The 20,162-nt window shown below is 37.0% G+C and overlaps 1 protein-coding gene and 1 long non-coding RNA gene across 2 annotated transcripts in view; one reads left to right on the forward strand and one right to left on the reverse strand.

The window, feature by feature from the left end:
• LOC103697233 (protein NRT1/ PTR FAMILY 4.2-like) overlaps positions 1-18,823 on the reverse strand; it is a 59,018-nt gene extending 40,195 nt beyond the window's left edge. The window contains exons 1-2 of the mRNA XM_039118745.1: positions 18,747-18,823; positions 18,156-18,252 (exon numbers count right to left, since the gene is read on the reverse strand). Coding sequence (XP_038974673.1) covers positions 18,156-18,252; positions 18,747-18,749 — 100 coding nt within the window. The 5' untranslated portion in view covers positions 18,750-18,823. The remainder of the gene's footprint in view (positions 1-18,155; positions 18,253-18,746) is intronic.
• Positions 11,561-12,329, forward strand: LOC120105947. The gene is made up of 2 exons (XR_005508196.1): positions 11,561-12,011; positions 12,127-12,329. It is a non-coding gene; the product is annotated as an uncharacterized LOC120105947 (long non-coding RNA).
• Positions 18,824-20,162: the final 1,339 nt, after the last annotated feature.

Below are 20,162 nucleotides of genomic sequence, written 5' to 3' on the forward strand. Positions count from 1 at the left end.
TACAAAAGTCTAACTAGAATCTTTACTCTCTGCAGATACAATGTCGGTTTCAAACCCTTTGACCCGTATTCTTGAAACCAACCGACTGACCAGAACCAATTACAAGGACTGGCTTAGAAATCTCAAAATAGTTTTGAACTGTGAGAAGATAGGCTACATACTCGATTCAGATATCCCCACATTACCAGCAAGTCCCACTGATGTTCAGCGTGAGATGCATAAAAAGTGGTTGGACGATGACATTAGAGTAAAATGCTATATGATGGCATCTATGTCTAATGAACTCCAATGCCAGCATGAAAATATAAAGACTGCTAGGGACATACTGGCACACCTGCAAGAGTTGTATGGTGAGCAAAGTCGCACAGCTCGTTTTGAAGTGTCCAAGAGGCTTTTCAAAGCGAAGATGCGCGAGGGGCAGTCTGTCCATGATCACGGTCTGACCATGATCAAGGACCTAGAGGAGCTTGAGAAGCTCGGTATGGACATGCACAAGGAATTGCAAGTGGATTTGATCCTACAGTCACTTCCTGATTCATTTGGTCAGTTTATAGTAAACTACCACATGAATAAGATTGAATACACTAAGACTGAACTAATCAACATGTTGGTAACTGCTGAGGGAGCCTTGAAAGGTTCAAGGGGCAATGTCCTCGCTGCTGAGTTGACTTCTGGTTCCAAGAGAAAGTCTACTTGGAAGAAAAAGAAGCCTGCAAAGAAGCAGAAGAAAGACAAGAAGCCAAAGAAGGAAGTTCAAAAGAAAAAGGCTAACGACAAAGGAAAATGTTTCCACTGCAATGTCGAAGGCCACTGGAAGAGAAACTGTCCTTCATACCTCGAGAGCCTGAAGAACAAGAAAGGTGACACACCTTCAGAAGGTATAGACTTGCTCATTATTGAAACTAATCTAACGGTTTCTTCTACTTCTAGTTGGGTTATAGATTCTGGTTCTAGTGCTCATTTGTGCACTATCATGCAGGGTCTAAAGGAAAGTAGAAGGCTGGCGGAAGGTGCGGTAACCCTTCGGGTTGGCAACGGGGCAAAAGTTGCTGCTGTGGCTTTGGGCACCTACCATCTGCGACTACCGTCTGGATTTAGTTTAATACTTAGAGACTGCTATTATGTACCTGTTGCTAGCAGAAATTTGATTTCTGTTTCATGTCTAGCACAGGAAGGTCATGTTTTTACATTTGACAAAGACTGCTGTTCTATTTATTTGAGAAATAAAATAGTCGCACGTGGTTTTATGATTGACAGTCTCTACCATTTACATATGGATGTATCTGTGAATGTTACCGAGCAAGATGTGAGTGCCAAAGGATCCAAAAGATCCAGAGATGAGATAAACCAAAGATATTTGTGGCACCTCAGACTTGGCCATATTGGAGAAGATAGAATGAACAAAATGGATAAAGATGGGCTCTTAGGCTCATTGACTTCCGAGTCATATCCAGTTTGCGAGTCCTGTCTTCAAGGAAAGATGGCTAGACTGCCCTTTGTAGGACATGGGGAGAGGACCACCGAAATACTTACCCTAGTACATACAGATGTATGTGGCCCATTCGATGTGCTAGCCAGGGGACGTTATTCTTACTTCATTACCTTTACCGATGATTATTCACGGTATGGGTATGTGTATCTTATGAGACACAAGTCTGAATCCTTTGAAAAGTTCAAAGAGTTCAAAAATGAAGTAGAAAAACAAACTGAAAAACCTCTTAAGGCTCTTCGATCAGATCGGGGAGGAGAATACTTTAGTGGGGAATTCCGGGACTATCTCAAAGAAAACGGCATAGTCTCACAATGGACACCTCCGGGTACACCTCAACTCAACGGGGTGTCAGAGAGGAGAAATCGGACCCTATTGGATATGGTCAGGTCCATGATGAGCTTCACTGATTTACCTATGTTCCTTTGGGGAGATGCCTTACTCACAGCGATTTATTTATTGAATAGAGTTCCCTCTAAATCCGTTCCTACCACACCGTATGAGATATGGCATGGTAAGAAACCAAGTCTGGGTCATCTCAAGATTTGGGGGTGTCCGGCCCACGTCAAGCGACTACAGGCGGACAAGTTAGAGGCTAGGACCATAAGTGCTCGTTTTATAGGATATCCTAAAGAGTCATTAGGATACAATTTTTACGTCTCAGAGGATCACAATGTGTTTGTGAGCCGTCATGCCATCTTCTTGGAAAATCAGTTTATCCTTGATAGAGGCAGTGGGAGGAAAATTGAGCTTGAAGAGAAAGTCTCTGAAAAGCAACGAGTCATGGATCCTATAGAACCTATTCATAAGGAGCCAGTACACGATGTCCCTCAACCACCTCGTAGATCTAGTAGGGTCTCCCATCCTCCCGATAGATACTTAGGTATACTAGAAGAGGATACCGAGGAAATGTTCCTAGTGGGAGATAGGGATCACATACAGGATCCCAAAACCTACAACGAGGCGATATCTAATATCGATTCCGAGAAATGGCTGGAAGCTATGAAGTCAGAGATAGACTCCATGCATTCCAATCAAGTCTGGACCTTAGTAGATCCACCAGAAGGTATTGTACCTATTGGATGCAAATGGATCTACAAAAGGAAGATAGGTTCGGATGGAGAGGTAGAGACCTATAAGGCAAGGCTTGTGGCGAAAGGGTATAGTCAGCGCGAAGGCATTGACTATCAGGAGACCTTTTCACCTGTAGCCATACTAAAATCCATCCGAACATTGCTTGCCATTGCAGCATTTCATGATTATGAAATCTGGCAGATGGATGTGAAAACTGCTTTCCTGAATGGATATCTTGATGAAGATATCTATATGGAACAACCTTTGGGTTTCACTTCCAGTGATGGAGATCACAAGGTCTGCAAGCTGCAAAGGTCCATCTATGGACTAAAGCAAGCATCTCGGAGTTGGAACACTCGTTTCGATGACGCAATCAAAACGTTTGATTTCATCAAAAACGAAGAGGAACCGTGTGTTTATAAAAAGGTTAGTGGGAGTGCTGTCATTTTTCTCGTACTGTACGTAGATGACATTCTCCTGATTGGGAATGATATTCCCATGCTAACCTCGGTCAAGGTCTGGTTGTCAAAAGAATTCTCCATGAAAGACCTTGGGGAAGCATCCTATATTTTGGGAATAAAGGTCTATAGAGATAGATCTAAAAGGATGCTTGGCCTTTCACAGAAGATGTACATAGAGGAGGTGCTGAAGAGGTTCAGCATGGAAAACTCCAAGAGGGGTCTCTTACCCCTAAGACATGGAATTCATCTCTCCAAGAAGATGTGCCCCAACACATCTAAAGAGATTCAACGCATGAGCAAGATTCCTTATGCATCGGCAATAGGAAGCCTCATGTATGCCATGCTATGTACACGACCTGATATAGCTCTTGCTGTGAGTGTCACAAGCAGATATCAGTCGAATCCAGGTGAAGAACACTGGACAGCTGTGAAGAATATTCTTAAGTACTTGAGAAGAACTAAAGATTTATTCTTGGTCTTTGGGAGAAGATCAGAGTTGAAGGTAGAAGGATGCACACATATTGATGATAGAAAGTCTACATCAGAATATGTGCAATGATGGTTCAGTAAATTGGAAGAGTTCCAAACAACTGATCATTATAGATTCTACCTTAGAAGCTGAATGTTAAGCCGTATCTAAGGGTGCAGTGGAAACCTTCTAGTTAAAAGTTAATTGCAGAGTTAGGTGTAATGTCATTAGATGCCATAACACTTTACTGCGATAACATTGGCACCATAGCACTAGCTATGGAGCCATGGTCTCATCAGAAGTCCAAGCACATAGAGCGGCGCTTCCATTTCATACGCGACTATGATGTAGAGGTGCAGAGAGTAGACTCTGCGGATAACGTGGCAGACCCGTTCACTAAGCAGCTGAGTCAGCAAAAGACTGAAGCCCACCTTGAGAAGATGGGCCTAAGATATATGACCAATTGGCTTTAGTGCAAGTGGGAGATTGTTAGATGTATGCCCTAGAAGCCAATTTGGCTGACACATTGTTGATTCTAGGGACATAATTTTGTACTTGACTATTTATTATTGTATAAATAAAAGGCATCTTTTCATTCATATTATTTATGTGTCCATGAATCGTCCAAGAAATTAATAAGATGATGATACATATTCTCAAGAGTTGAGAATTTGAGCCATGTATCATTGGTGATTAATTTCTAAATGCTCCTGATCAATGGATCATCACGAGGACGGTGATCGATCCGATCAGTGCACAGATCACTTTCCTTCTAGATGGACGAGACTTGAGTCCACAGTGTAGGGACACTGAAGTGATAGTGCAGGTGCTTGTTAGAGAGCAAGGGTACTGAGCGTGACCAAGACAAGAAGTCACTTGGATGTCTATCCACTCGTCAGTGACTTACTTGATGTTGCAGTAGTGTGACTGGTCCTTTGACCTGCGGTGCTTCGGCTACTCACAGTGAGGTTATTGTAGTTTGACTGCACACATACATGGTCTCTAGCCATATGGGTCCATGCAGTGTAGATTGGCTGCAGTAGGTTCACTGTAGGAGTAGGGTATGCACCTATAAGGAATCTATCGACCTTGATAGAAGAGGAGTGATCCTATGTGATTTGTTAGACTGAGTTCTAAGACCTTGGCCAGGGCAGTAAAGTGGAGAAAGAGTTTTCCACTATCGAACTCAAGTCGAATAAATCTTGACATATGACAGACGATGGGGTTTGACGAGTTGTCCATGACCTCCGTCCAATAGGGATCCACGATAGTAGGACTGTATCACATGTTAACTGCACCTAGAGGTTCATCATTCCATTCTGCTGGGTAGCCACTACATGCTGCTAGGTGTCACTGGTGGATGGTGGGACTCATAGGGATTATCTTGATGATCGATAAACCCTAATGAGTTGAGTTGGAATCGTTCTAACCCATTGAAAGGAGTTTTCAATGATATAGTGATAGAGATCACAATATATCTCACTACCAGTCAGAATAGAACCTATGGGGTCACACACACTAGAAGTATTGACCGATCCGATGGTTGAAATCGTGATTAGGAATCACAAGAAATCAATTTGATTGATAAGAAGTTGAAGAAGGAACAAAGGGAATTAATTAATTGGACTTAAACACAAATCCTACTTCGAGTAGGATTCCTAGAGTCCTAATTGGATTAGGACTGGGAATCCTAGTTGGAGTAGGACTGGGATTCCTATTTGGAATAGGATTCCTACAATCCTAATGAGATTAGGAATTTTAAAATTGGATTCCTACTTGGAGTAGGATTCCTAGAAATCCTAATTGGATTAGGACTTCGAATTCAAATAAAGTCCTAATTGGATTAGGACTAAAATTAAACAAATCCTAATTGGATTAGGATTCCTTAAGTCTAAATTAATTAATAATCTAATAAATCAACATGACTCCTAATTGGATTAGGATTGAAGAGTTCAATTGAGTCATGGTTCATTCAAGTCCTTATTAGATTAGGACTAGCATAGATTGAACCCAATTTGGCCAATCCTAATTAGATTAGGATTAAACCATGAAAGAGGGACCTAATCCTCTTTGGAAGAGGATTAGGCTAATCAAGTAAGAGGGGCATCAGCCCCTCTCCACTTGGCTAGGGCGACATGAAGAGAGGGGGCCGGCGCCCCCTCTTGGAAAGATGTCAAGGGCTCCTAAATTGTAGGAGCCCTTCATGTCTATAAGAAAGGAGCTAGGGCCGGCGCCCTAGATGAGTGATTCCTCTCTTCCCTTGGTGCCGTGGCCACCCTCTCCCTCCCTTGTTTCAGCCGACAGCAAGGAGAAGAAAAGAAGGTGCTTGACGGGTCCCTTCCTCCTCCCTCCTTGTTCCAACGCAAGACAAAGAAGAAGGCTGCAAAAGGGCTTTGATCTTCTTCCTCTTCTTCATCCTTCTTCTTCCTCCTCTCAAGTGCAATCAAGAGTTGATTGAAAGAGAGGAGATCAGCCATCAAAAGCTATCTCTGCAAGGGAGCTAGCACCCCGGTGAGATAGAGAGCTTGGATCGGATCCTGCTTCGTGTGGATACCCGTAGAGGCCGGACGTTTGAACGGCTTCAAGCGAACCCTCTTCTAAAAACCACGAATTCAGATTTGCGGTGATCATCTACCCGCGCAAGGTGAAGATTTGATCTTCCTAATAGTTTTAAAAGTTTTAATTCTTACCTAATTACGAAAGGTCTCGAAACAACGTTCATGCGATGAACGTCGAACTCGCGCATGCCGATTCCGCTGCCATCTGAAAAATTTTTGAAATATCAGCGGCATGGGCGGGTTCCCAACAACCTCGTGTGGATACTTGTAGAGGCCGGACGTTTGTGCGGCTACAAGGAACCAAACCACGATCATCGGTTGCGGTGTTCTTCTACCCGCACAAAGGTGAAGATGAGATCTTCATTTGAACTTTTATATTTCTGATTTTCTGGTAGTTTAACAATTCATAATTAATTATTAGATCTTAGTTTAGTCCCCATCTTAATTCAAAAGGGTTCTGAATCGTTTTGATTCAGAAAAATTTTGAAATCTACCCGATCCTGTTCCGGCGTATGCGATGCACTGGGCCCGGCATGCGGATTCCGCCGCGAACGTCGCGCCGCTGTGGGGCAATCCAGCAGCAACTGCTGCAGGTGGGACCGCGGCCGCCGCAGGCGCTGCTGTTTGGCCGCAGTGCTACCGGCTTCGGGCGGGCTTCCTCCCGAGCACTCCGTCGAGCCTCTTGCTTCATGGGAGGAGAGGAGAAGAGGAGGGGGAGGAGATCGGGAAGAGAAGTAGAAAGAAGGAGAAGAAGATTTGGGAAGGGAGGAGAAGAAAGAAAAAAAAACGAAGAAAAGGAAAGGAAAGAAAAAGAAGAAAAGAAGGGAAAAAAAAGAAAAAAAATAATAATAATTGCTATGGGCCGAGTTGGGCTTGATTCCGGCGGTGGGCTTCAAAGGAACCGGGCTTTAAAGGCCCGAGGCCGGACTGGACCCTGGTCTGAGCCTAATATTCTCAAACCCAGAATTAACTGAGCTAGAAGCTGAATCAGACCTGAATTAGAGGTTGAATCAGATCTGAACCAGAAGCTGACCCAGACTAGAACCAGAAATTGAATTAGGCCATGGGCCTGAACCAGAAATTGAATTAGGCTATGGACCCGAAAATGAAATTGAGTCCTATGGATGGGCTGTAAATGACTTTAAGATTATAAATAAATAGAAATTAAATGTGCAAGTGATATGTAATTTAATGATCTTGCTTGGTATTGGAGAATTGATATTTGGTGAGCAAATTAAAGTAAGTAACCTGTCTTAATCTTATTATGGATCATGTATCACGTTTTATAAGATGAACACATATTATTTATGCAATTTGAATTGTGTATATGAATTGTGAAAAAAGTAAGTAACCCTAATATAATCTTATGTTTTATCAAATACTTGTGAGTATTTGATTATAAAATTGTATATGATTATTTATGCTTTCACAAAATTAGGATCAAGCATGTGTTAACAAATGATTGCATGATTTTGGATAAATAGCATCCATCATGATTATTATATTATTTACACATGATTATGATGATGTAGAAAGATGTATGGAAAATAAAGTTTTCAGCATGATCATGAGTTTTATTCATCATGATGTCATCATTCACTTTCTAATGTATCTATGAGATAAGATTCATGAAAAGCATGATATAGTTTATAAACTCTCAGATTGCTATGTACGGTCCTTGCCAGCGGGTTATAGTACCTCGGCATATGGCCCTTGTCAGCGGGTTATAATAGCTTGGTTTAGACCCTGCCACTGGGGAACAATAGTTGGCAAAGATTATGGCCCTCGCCAGCGGGTTACAGTAGCTCGGCATATGGCCCTCGCCAGCGGGTTATAGTAGCTGGATTTAGACCCTGCCAACGGGAAACAATAGTTGGCAATGATTATGACCCTCGCCAACAGGTTATAGTAGCTCGGCATACGGCCCTCGCTGGCGGGTTATAATAGCTTGGCTTAGGCCCAACTAACGGGGAATTATAGTTGGTAAAGATTATGGCCCTATCACGGTAATAATAGTGACCATAACTGCACTATTATCTGAGATCACAAATTTTAAAGCATGAATTATGACAAGTACGGATTTCAAAGCATGAATAATGACAAGCACGGATTTCATAGCATGAATAATGAAAAGCACGGATTTCAAAGCATGAATTATGAAAAACACGTATTTCAAAGCGTGAATTATGAAAAGTGCGGATTTCAAAGCATGAATAATAGGAAGTATGGATTTCAAAGTATGGGATGATTGCAAAAGTTTTATGATGCATAGCCATATTTATGAAGTTGCATAAATGAACATGCATAGTTTTATGACTGGTTTGTTTATATGAAATGCTTACTTTGTTACAACTGTTTGTTTCTTAAATTAATGCACTAGTATGAAAAATATTATGCTTGATCAGATAAGATTATGCATGGTTACTTACTGAGCTTTATAGCTTATACCCATTTATTTATGTTCTTACAGATGAATAGGAGATGCTAAGAACAAGGAACATCACATGCTTCAGGGTTATGGAAAAAATGGAATATTAAATGCTGATATTTTTATAAGCTCTGTATCAATCCTTATTGATGAAATATTTGATGAGATTCATGAAATTAATTGTTCATAATTGATTTGAAGGTTTGAAGTGGCTGCATGTTATTGCGGGTAAAGGTTTGCAATAGCACGGCCGTGTCATGATCCGAATCTGGGGCGTAACTTTAGAAACCAAGATTTGATGTGGGTATGTTGGTGGGATAGGAATGAACGCATGCTGAATTGCAATTGATTTGAAACAATAATTTTGATATGTTATGACTTAAATTGGAAAAAAGTATACCTCTAGTTCTTTGAAATTACGAGTATGAAAAATTTTGGGAACAATTTTTTTTTTTTTTTGTGGGGGGTGCGGGGGAGAATGTAATACCCAACAAGAATTGGGCTTAGTCCATTTGATTGGCCCAAATGAGGAAAAGAAAAGGAAAAAAAATTGAGACATGCAAAGTGGGAGGGGAGTCTTCTTCCTCCTAAAGTCATCGGACGGAGCTCTATTTAGATCTCCTCCCATCGCCCCATCCACCCCACTGGAGATCCAGCCTTGATCGAAACTCGCCGTGGGAGTATTTCTTTGATTTTTCTCTCCAAATGCCGACCATGGATTTAGTATCAGGAAGTGGAAGTGTATGACCATGGATTTAGTTTCAGGATTACCCAAGACTTCTAGTGCAGATGATGTAGTTTAGGTGGTTTTAAATGGTGAAGTTTTCACACTTTCTATCTATCTGAGATGGCCTCAATCTTGAAAGACTTGCGAGATTATGCATAAAAAATGTTGTGAAACTTTATGGGATTCCTATAACCATTGTGGCAGACAGAGGTACCATATTTGTGTTGGAATTTGAATGAATTTTGAAAAGTTTTAAAGAGGTGTAAATAAAAAAGATTTGTAACCCCAAATTTTTAAAAGAGTTGTTGTAACATTTAAGTATTTCAAATTTCATTTGGAAGTTTCAAAAACTTCCCATTATCTTTCATTATGGCCTTAATGAGGCCATAAGTATTCAACCGTTATGGTTGGATTACACAAGGCCTATAAAAGAGCCATTCCCTGCATCTAACAAATATACAATACAAAACCCTTCTTCTTCCTCTCATTGTTTCTCTCTACCACCATTCTCTCTTTTACAATTTTCTATATTATTGGGCAACCGATATAGACTAGGTAATCTGCCTACTACAGACGTGCACTGTAGATTAGGCCCGCTGTGAGCCGTTTGGGTTGTATCTTGGAGCCGTCGCTGACCGCCAATACCTGCACGTGGGGACGCAACAACGGTTTTAGGACAGTGCGTCTTTTGGCGTGCCTCTCACACCTCACAGGCCAGATATTTTCTTACCACTATTTTATTATAATTGTTAGATTTTCTTTTTATGTGATTTAAATATTTTACAAAGCATCTTGATAGATCAACATTCTAAAACCGTTGTTATATTGTTTCATCTATATGTTTATATATTCTGCAAGATGCATAGTTGAACACTGTTTTTGTTCCTCTTTGATAGAAATCATTGCTGAATACACTTTAAATAATAATATATATATAGTTTAGCTTTAGATTCTCAATTTTGATATTAAACTGTTTAATAAAAAAATAGTTTATTGCTTAATAAAAAAAAAAGTTTACTGTTTAATTAAAAAAAACAGTTTACTGTTTTACTGTTTTAATAAAAAAAAAGTTTACTGTTTTGATCAAGAAAATAGATTACTGTTTTAATTTAAAAAAAAAAAGTTTACTGTTTTACTGTTTTAATAAAAAAAAAGTTTACTGTTTTGATCAAGAAAACAGATTACTGTTTTAATTAAAAAAAAACAGTTTACTGTTTTAATTAAAAAAACAGTTTACTGTTTTAATAAAAAAAACAGTTTACTGTTTTAACAAAAAACAGTTTACTGTTTAATCAAAAAAAAAACAGTTTACTGTTTTAATAAAAAAAAAACAGTTTACTGTTTAATAAAAAAAACAGTTTACTGTTTAATCAAAAAAAACAGTTTACTGTTTAATCAAAGAAAACAATTTACTGTTATTAAGAAAAAAAACAGTTTACTGTTTCAACAAAAAAAACAGTTTACTGTTTCAACAAAAAACAGTTTACTGTTTAATTAAAAAAACAGTTTACTGTTTTAATTAAAAAAAACAGTTTATTGTTTTAATATAAAAAATAGTTTACTGTTTTTAATTAAAAAAATAGTTTACTGCTTTAAAAAAAAAAGTTTACTGTTTTGATTTAAAAAAAAAATAGTTTTGGTGAAGATATAAGTATTAAATCTAATTGGTGACATTAGGATTGTTTTCCTTTACAATTATTAGTAAAGTTATTGTTACATAGTATATTATTAAGAGATACTCTTAGGAACATCTTGTTTAAATTTATTCATTAGTGACATTATTGTTATTATTTTTCCTCACAGTTGAATACTCTACTGCCCTATTTAAACTTTAAAAACTTAGAGTTTAAAATTTAGAATGGCAAATATGGAAGAAGCTAATAGTATTAAGCCTGAAAAATTTAGTGGACAAAATTTTTGTAGGTGGCAAAGACAACTTAAATATTGGTTGACTGTGTTAGGACTTGTATCTGCAATAGAGGAACCACGGTCTAATCAAGAGTTACCTTCACAAATGACTAATGAGCAAGTAGAGTACCACTGCTATAATAGAATACTTAGTGCTTTGTCTGACCATCTTTATGATGTATATCATGCCACTACCTCAAGTGCAAAAGAACTTTGGGATGCTTTAGAGGCTGAATATGGGATGATAGATGCTGGCATTGATCGGTTTACTGTCTCAAATTTTAATAATTATAAAATGGTAGACAATAAACTAGTGGGAGATCAAATTTATGAGTATCAAGAACTTCTGAGAGGAGTTGAGAAAAAGGGAACCAAATTTAGTGAAGATTTTAAAGTCTCATGTCTTATAGATAAGTTGCCATCATCTTGGAATGATTTTTCTAGGACCCTTAGGCATAAACAAGGAGAGTTAACCTTAACCCAAGTCATAAACTCTCTTAGAGTTGAGGAAAAACATAGAGCCAATACTAAGAAAGAGGATGAAAAGACTCCTAAGGTGAACCTAGTTGAAAATAATACTAAGAATTTTTACAAGAGAAATAATTTCCAACATAGGGGTAAGAACTTCAAGAAAAATAATAGGTTCCACAATCGTTCTAACCAAAACCAAAACTTCCAATACCGTAATAATAATAATAATAAAACATTCAAGGGCAAAGGAAGTGAGAAAAGGCTATGCTTTGTTTGTGGGAGAACTAATCACATGGCGAAAGATTGCTTCTTCAAGAAGAATGAGGAGTATAAGCCGAAGCCCAAGTCAAATCACTATCAAAGAGATCCAAAGGCTCAAGTCTATATGTTGATGGATCAAGAGAATTCAGCTGAGCCATCCTTTAGGTATAACTTTAGTTCTTCTTCTATTAATTTTACTTATGGAAATAAAGATTGGTGGTTAGATTCTGGAGCTAATGTACATATTTGTTTTGATCATGGTTATTTTAAAACTTATCAGAAATCAAGTGGAGGAAGTGTAACATTAGGTAATGACTCTGTTGCACGTGTGCTTGGAGTTGGAGACATAGATTTGAAGATGACATCTGGAAAGATCTTAACTTTGAAAGGAGTGCGACATGTTCCAGAAATCAGAAGAAATTTAGTTAGTGGGTCATCCTTAGTCCAACAAGGATACAAGGTTGTTATGGAATCCAATAAAGTTGTAATTTCAAAAAATAATGTATTTGTTGGGAAAGGATTTATTAGTGAGGGGTTGTTTAAATTAAATGTACTTTCAGAAGTTAAAGTTATCTCTTCAAGTGTTTTCAATGTTGAATCTTCTAATGTATGGCATGAACGATTGGGACATGTACACTTAAAGAAAATTAAAAGAATGATGGATCTAGATTTAGTCCCTAAATCTAATCTAAACTTTAAGCATAAATGTGAAGTGTGTGTACAAGCCAAACAACCTAAAAGGCCTTATAAGTCTGTAGAAAGAAACACTCAACTCTTAGAGCTCATACATAGTGATGTATGTGATTCGAACAGACCACCTACTAGAGCAGGAAATAAGTATTTTGTGACTTTTATAGACGATTGTTCGAAATTTTGCTATGTGTACTTAATAAAAACTAAAGATGAGGTGTTTAATAAATTCAAGATTTATAAGACCGAAGTAGAGAATCAATTAGAAAGAAAGATTAAGAAACTCAGATCCGACAGAGGAGGTGAGTATATCCTTACTAATTTTAGCATCTTCTGTGAGGAATATGGAATAGTACATGAAATAACTCCGCCATACTCTCCTCAATCTAATGGAGTAGCTGAAAGAAAGAATAGAACTTTAATGGATATGGTTAATGCGATGTTGATAAGTTCTGGACTACTTGAGAATTTATGGGGAGAAGCAATTCTTACTGCATGTTTCATATTGAATAGAGTAACTGTGAAAGATAATGATAAGACCCCTTACGAAATTTGGAAGAAAAGAACACCTAATCTTCAAATCTTGAAAGTGTGGGGGTGTTTAGCTAAAGTAGCAATCCCTGAGCCTAAGCGAAAGAAGATAGGGCCTAAAACTACAGATGCTGTCTTTATAGGGTATGCTCAAAATAGTAGTGCCAATAGATTCTTAGTTATAAACTCTGAGATTAGTGAAATTTCAAATAACACAGTTATAGAATCTAGAGATGCTACCTATTTTGAAGATATATTTCCTTATAAAAATAAAATTTCACACCAAGTAATAGATAAATCATCTACTAATGATAAACCTTCCACTAGTACAAATGCATTTAAGGAACCAGAAACACAATTAGAGTTAAGAAGGAGTAAAAGGTCTAGAATAGAGAAAAATTTTGGAGACGAATTTTATACCTTTTTAACAGAAGGAGATCCTACTACCTATAAGGAAGCTATGTCTTCTTTAGATGCTCTATTTTGGAAGGAAGCTATACAAAGTGAGATAGAGTCTATTATTCAAAATAACACTTGGGAGTTAACTAATTTACCTCCTGAAAATAAAGCTATTGGGTGTAAATGGGTGTTCAAGAAGAAGTTAAAACCTGATGGAACCATAGACAAGTACAAAGCTAGACTAGTAGCTAAAGGTTTTACACAAAAAGAAGGAATAGATTACTTTGATACATATTCACCTGTATCCAGGATAACTACGATTAGAATTTTAGTTGCTTTAGCATCAGTGCATAATCTAGTGATTCATCAAATGGATGTTAAGACTGCCTTTCTAAATGGAGATATAAATGAAGAGATATATATGGAGCAACCTGAAGGTATTGTAGTTAAAGGTCAAGAACATAAGGTCTGTAAGTTAGTTAAATCCTTGTATGGTTTAAAACAAGCTCCTAAGCAATGGCATGAGAAGTTTGATAAAGTGATCTTAGAATATGACTTTAAGATTAATGAATATGATAAGTGTGTGTATTACAAAGAGAGTAATGGAGAACATGTGATATTATGTCTTTATGGTGATGATATATTAATATTTGGGACAAATTTGGAGATAGTAAATGATGTTAAGTCTTATCTTTCTAGAAAGTTTGACATGAAGGATTTAGGAGAAGCCTATGTAATTTTAGGAATGAAGTTGGAAAGAACACCTAATGGAATTACTCTTAATCAAACCAGTACAATAGAAAAGATGTTAAAAAAATTTAATTATTTTGATTGTAAATCTATATCAATACCATATGATCTAAATGTGCATTTGAAGAAAAATAATGGTGGACCAGTATCTCAACTGAAGTACTCACAAATGATTGGATCATTGTTATACATAGCAAATAAAACTAGGCCTGATATAGCATATGCTGTTGGGAGACTTAGTAGATATACTCATAATCCTAGCAAAGATCATTGGGTTGCTTTAAAGAGAGTCTTTAAATATCTTAGAGGAACCTTGGAATACTCATTGTGTTATAAGGGATTTCCGAATGTAGTTGAAGGGTATAGTGATGCGAATTGGATAACAGACAATATGGATGTAAAGTCCACTTCAGGGTATGTATTTCTTTTGGGTGGAGCAGCAATATCTTGGGGATCTAAGAAACAAACTATTATCTCTCGCAGTACTATGGAGTCAGAACTAATAGCTTTAGATACAACTTGCTCTGAGGCTGAGTGGATTAAGAACTTGATGCTTGACATGCCTTTAGTTAATAAACCCATACCTGCCATTTCCATACATTGTGATAGTAAGGCAGTAATAGAGTTAGTAAGGCAAGCACATACCAATAAGAAAATGAATAGGCATTTGCAAGTGAGGTATAAATCAGTTAAAAGCCTATTGAATAAGAATATTGTGTCTTTGGAATTTGTAAAGTCTGAGAAAAATATAGCTGATCAGCTGACCAAAGCTCTTTCTAAGAGAGCTATCATTGACTTGTCGAGGGGGATGGGCTTAAGCCCATAAGGGAGTCACCTAGGGAGGTAACCCAACCTTTGTGATTGGAGATCCCATGAAGAAGGTTCAATGGGTAGAAACAATCCATATTGCGTGACTCATTTCAGCACTACTTTTAAGGAGAGAGTCTCCTGCTCATCCCTATGGCAATAGTGCTTTGATATGTGACATTAAGGAAGGGTATTACCCTGAATAAGCCCAAGGCAGGCATACTCCTGCAGGATACAGGTCACATGTATTCTTGGAGGACTCACCTAAATGAGAGTTGTCGTGAGGCCGCGACTGTGAGAATTGGGCTGTTCTCTAATAACTCTCATGAGAATCAAGATTCAGCGCATGGCCATAAATAGCGCTTACCCGCACCAAGTCTATATCAATACTATGTGTGTGGCATGTTAAAATCTGGTCCAAAGGGTCTAGTTCAAGACTTAGTTCACTATGATCCTTCAGGTTAGAACTGTCAACACTAAGTATAGGTTCAAGTCTGGAAGACACCTGCACCCATTGCATAGTATAAAGCTGCCCAAATTCCTCTCTATATATATGTATATGATTTTATAAAGTTTTGAAACTTGTGGGGGACTGTTGGAATTTGAATGAATTTTGAAAAGTTTTAAAGAGGTGTAAATAAAAAAGATTTGTAACCCCAAATTTTTAAAAGAGTTGTTGTAACATTTAAGTATTTCAAATTCCATTTGGAAGTTTCAAAAACTTCCCATTATCTTTCATTATGGCCTTAATGAGGCCATAAGTATTCAACCGTTATGGTTGGATTACACAAGGCCTATAAAAGAGCCATTCCCTGCATCTAACAAATATACAATACAAAACCCTTCTTCTTCCTCTCATTGTTTCTCTCTACCACCATTCTTTCTTTTACAATTTTCTATATTATTGGGCAACCGATATAGACTAGGTAATCTGCCTACTACAGACGTGCACTGTAGATTAGGCCCGCTGTGAGCCGTTTGGGTTGTATCTTGGAGTCGTCGCTGACCGCCAATACCTGCACGTGGGGAGGCAACAACGGTTTTAGGACAGTGCGTCTTTTGGCGTGCCTCTCACACCTCACAGGCCAGATATTTTCTTACCACTATTTTATTATAATTGTTAGATTTTCTTTTTATGTGATTTAAATATTTTACAAAGCATCTTGATAGATCAACAATTTGTATCACAATTTTGAAAAAACTTGAACAAGGCTTTAGGGACTAAGCTAAACTTCAGTGCTGCTTTCCCCCAAAGACCTATCTTCAATTGGAAAGACCTATTTGAATCTTGAAAGATAAGTTAAGGGCTTGTATTATTGATCTGAAAGATTCATTAGGTGAACATACTCCTCATGGTGGGATTTTCCTATAAAATAGTTACAAGGCTAACATCCATATGGCACCTTATGAGGCATTATATAGCCGAAAGTGTCGATTTTTTACCTGTTGGGATGATGTTGGGGAGAAAAGGTTATTAAGGCATGAGTTTGTATAACAAATGGTGAAAAAGGTTTGGCTAATCATAGAAGGATTTCCTGTAGCTCGCATTAGATAGAAAAGCTTTGTGGATGAGAGGAAACAGAAACTATAGTTTCTGGTGGGTGATCATTTGAGCAAATGAGTCCCAAGTCTGTAAATCCATTTGAGATATTCAAGAGAGTTGGTGAGGTAGCTTATAGAGTTCCTTTGCCACCTACGCTAGCTATTGTGCATGATCTTTTCTATGTTTTTGTGGTGAGGAAACCCAAGCCATGTTATGGATCTTGGACCTTCATATCTTAGAGAGGACTTGGCATGTGAGGAGCACCCTTTGAGGATTGTGGACAAGGACTAGGTGTTGCCGTGTCATACCATTTGATATGTCAAGTTGCAAAAATGACCATTCTAAGAAGGGTTACTTGGGATCTAGAGGATGAAAAGAGGCATAAATGCCCCAAAATTTTTGAAGACTCGGGTATGTCAATTTCAAGGACGAAACTTTTTTAGGGGGTGGATGTAATACATGAAAACTTTAGTATAATATATCTATATATAAGAAAGTATATAAGTTGCACCTCTAAACCAGTGAACCACCAAAAGGATTGCTGATGGATTTCATTAATTAGAACTAGTATTGGAAGAAGATATTTGTTATTTATCAACTAAGAACTCTGTCCATTCCCTTCTTGATTAACAGGGTAGGATTATAGTAATATTAGAACTTGAATGCAATTGTGGGTATGAAATAGACTGTATCACTCTTAGTCCTTTTGAGAATGTTGTCCAAGGATAGGACATAACATAGATGTAGCTTGCAAAACCTAGAATAGGATCCAAAGGAACCAAAAATGTTACAGGAAAACAGGATAGATCAAGTGGGTAATTCACAGGTGTTAAATAATTGCTATTTGGACTACAACATCCAGTTTGGCCTAAGTTGCTACATTAGAAAATATTAGATGGAGACTAGAACTTGGGCTTCTTGTTAGCATTCAAATCAAATATAATGAACTTTCACATAACGCACCCTCAAAATGTTCTTTAGAAATCTAAAGCTTTGATGTCATCATATGCATGCTTTTGAACTAACACTAAAATTCTGATCTCATCTGCCTGGATTTCTCTTAGCATATAGGTGTAACCAAATCAAATTTTATACTTTCTTGGATCAAGTGAAGGTTATTCATTGGGCAAGGCCAATTCTAATTTGAATTTGGTAGGCCTAGCTGCTCAATAAAATATTGTACAGTTAAATTGGGGGTTGAATAGTTAATAACAATTTTTGTTTCAATACTAAATTGAGGTTGTGAAACAAAAAAAAGAGAATAAAAAATTCATACAATAATACAATGATGTAAATACACACATGCTATATATGTGAAAATTATGGTTTCAAATCCTAATGGGATGTCCTAAGGGATGATAGGATGTGTTACTGTCATAAGTATTAGGATAGGACCGTCTCACCATCATCCCAACATCCTGATTAATATATCTTAATGGGTCATCCCCTGTCTCAAGTATCAAGACAAGGTGAGATGGTAGTGCATCTCTTATCATGGAAAAAAACAAGATAAATATTGGTGAAAATAATTAATAGCTATAAACAGTCTAAATAGAGGTGATCATAGATGACGAAGAAAAAGAACCTACAGCAAACAATAGCAGCTGCTCTTTTCCCGCCATGCTTGTTTGGATGGACACTCCTCCCTCTCCAATCCACATATTCACCATGGTCTACGTTCATTTCCTTCACCATAGTCAAAAAGGAAAAGGAATTAAAAGAATTTTCAACTAAAAAAATAGACACAGAAAGATGGATGGATAGATAGATAAATAAACATATAGATAAATAGATAAATATACATCCGCACAAATCCAAGATACTAAGTTGTACATATCTAGTGAAAAATAGTGTGGCAATCTAATATTAAGCTTCAACACAAAAAAAAGAGAAAATATCAAATAGTAAAAGGTTGATTTTTACTTTAAGATAATCAAATCTAGAATCTCAATTTTCCTTAAACCATAAGAGTCCTTTATTTGCTTTTGTGAATCAAACCAAATAGAACATATTTTTATTATTCAAAATTTGAGATTTTGAAAAATCAAAATATAAACAAACGTTCATCTCCATCGTAAAAATCAAATGACATGTCTCAGATAAAGAACACCAAACGTTTCATGATTTGCCATAGAGATACAAGAAGAGCATATATATATAAACGTATGCATAAACTATACCATGATGGACTGTAGTTGAAGGAGACGGCTAACTTTCCTCGCCGAGGACTTGACAAGAAGCGTAGGTGAAGGGGGGCAAAAGAGAGATGGTAGATGAAGTCAGAGAAGAGTGATGCTAATGTTCTCCACCTAACCTGTTAAGGTACCAGAAAGAGGAATTTTCTGAATAGATGAGGTGGATTGATTGCCACATGAAACAATTGCAGGGGTCAAATATATAAAGGTGGGGAAAGGGGTATAAAAGTGGCTCCAAGCAATAAATTCTGACATGCTCATCGTTATCTCTTTAAATATGCAGAACGATATTTGGCATTCATTCAATAGAATAATATTTTTTCTTTTATACTTTTTGATACCCATAAGATGTTATATTGATCGATGTTCCTCCCACATAGGTTCTAGGTTTTAGGCTGCTCGTGAGCAATGGATTTTCAAATTTGAAATATTCAAAAAAATAAGAAAGGGAAATGAATGGGAGACCACAAGGCATGTGGTGAGAAATACATTTTGGTTATAATAGCTTTCCTACTTTTATCTATGCATGATAATATTAGATAGTACTCAATTTTATGTCATGTCCTAATGCTCAAATTTTCATTTCTATGACAATATTGCCATCAACAACATGAAAGTGAATTTTTCCACCTTAACCCCTTACATTTCACTTTATAATTATACTAGATGGTTTGCATATAGCACCCAATAAATTATAATTCACAAATAAACCCTTTAAAATGTAAACAGCCATGGACAACATTTTCACTCTATCGTTTGGCCTTTCAAAATGTGGTACTTATTTTTGAAATCATATACATGCTGGTATACTCATGCAAATAAACCATATAAATAACACCCTATTGATCTTAAGTAAAGTCAATTAGAATGTGTAAACTATTCTCAGTCCTCATGATTTGTACATTGTTTTTGTTTTCTTCTTCACCTTTTTTCCTCTGTGGAACTACCAAAAAAAATCTTAAGTCAATTGGTTATATAATTTTACTTTAGTTAGGTAGAATGTATCTTTGTTTTATAACATATATAAAAGGTTTAAATTTTGGTATTGGTTAGATGCTGATTCAAAATAGTACAGATACACACCGTTCAAAGACACGATAAAGTAGTTGGTGATAACAATGAAATAGGCACATTTTTTGTGTTTGTTGCCCACAAATGTTACTGGCTTTGTGCCAGTATATGGACAAACAAGCAATCATTTGTTTTTCACATAAACTAAAGAAGGAAAAGTTAATTAACTTGAATAATGCACATGTTTAAAAGAAGTGAAGACAAAAAAATGCAACTAATTACATGTAAACATTAACTTGAATAAATAGTGATTTGATTAATATTTTAAATCCTCAATGCATGGAGGGTGTCCCAGTCGTCTCATGTTACTCTTGTGAGAAAATAGGACAT

This window comes from Phoenix dactylifera, unplaced genomic scaffold (genome assembly GCF_009389715.1).
Source record: "Phoenix dactylifera cultivar Barhee BC4 unplaced genomic scaffold, palm_55x_up_171113_PBpolish2nd_filt_p 000404F, whole genome shotgun sequence".
Lineage (NCBI taxonomy): Eukaryota > Viridiplantae > Streptophyta > Magnoliopsida > Arecales > Arecaceae > Phoenix > Phoenix dactylifera.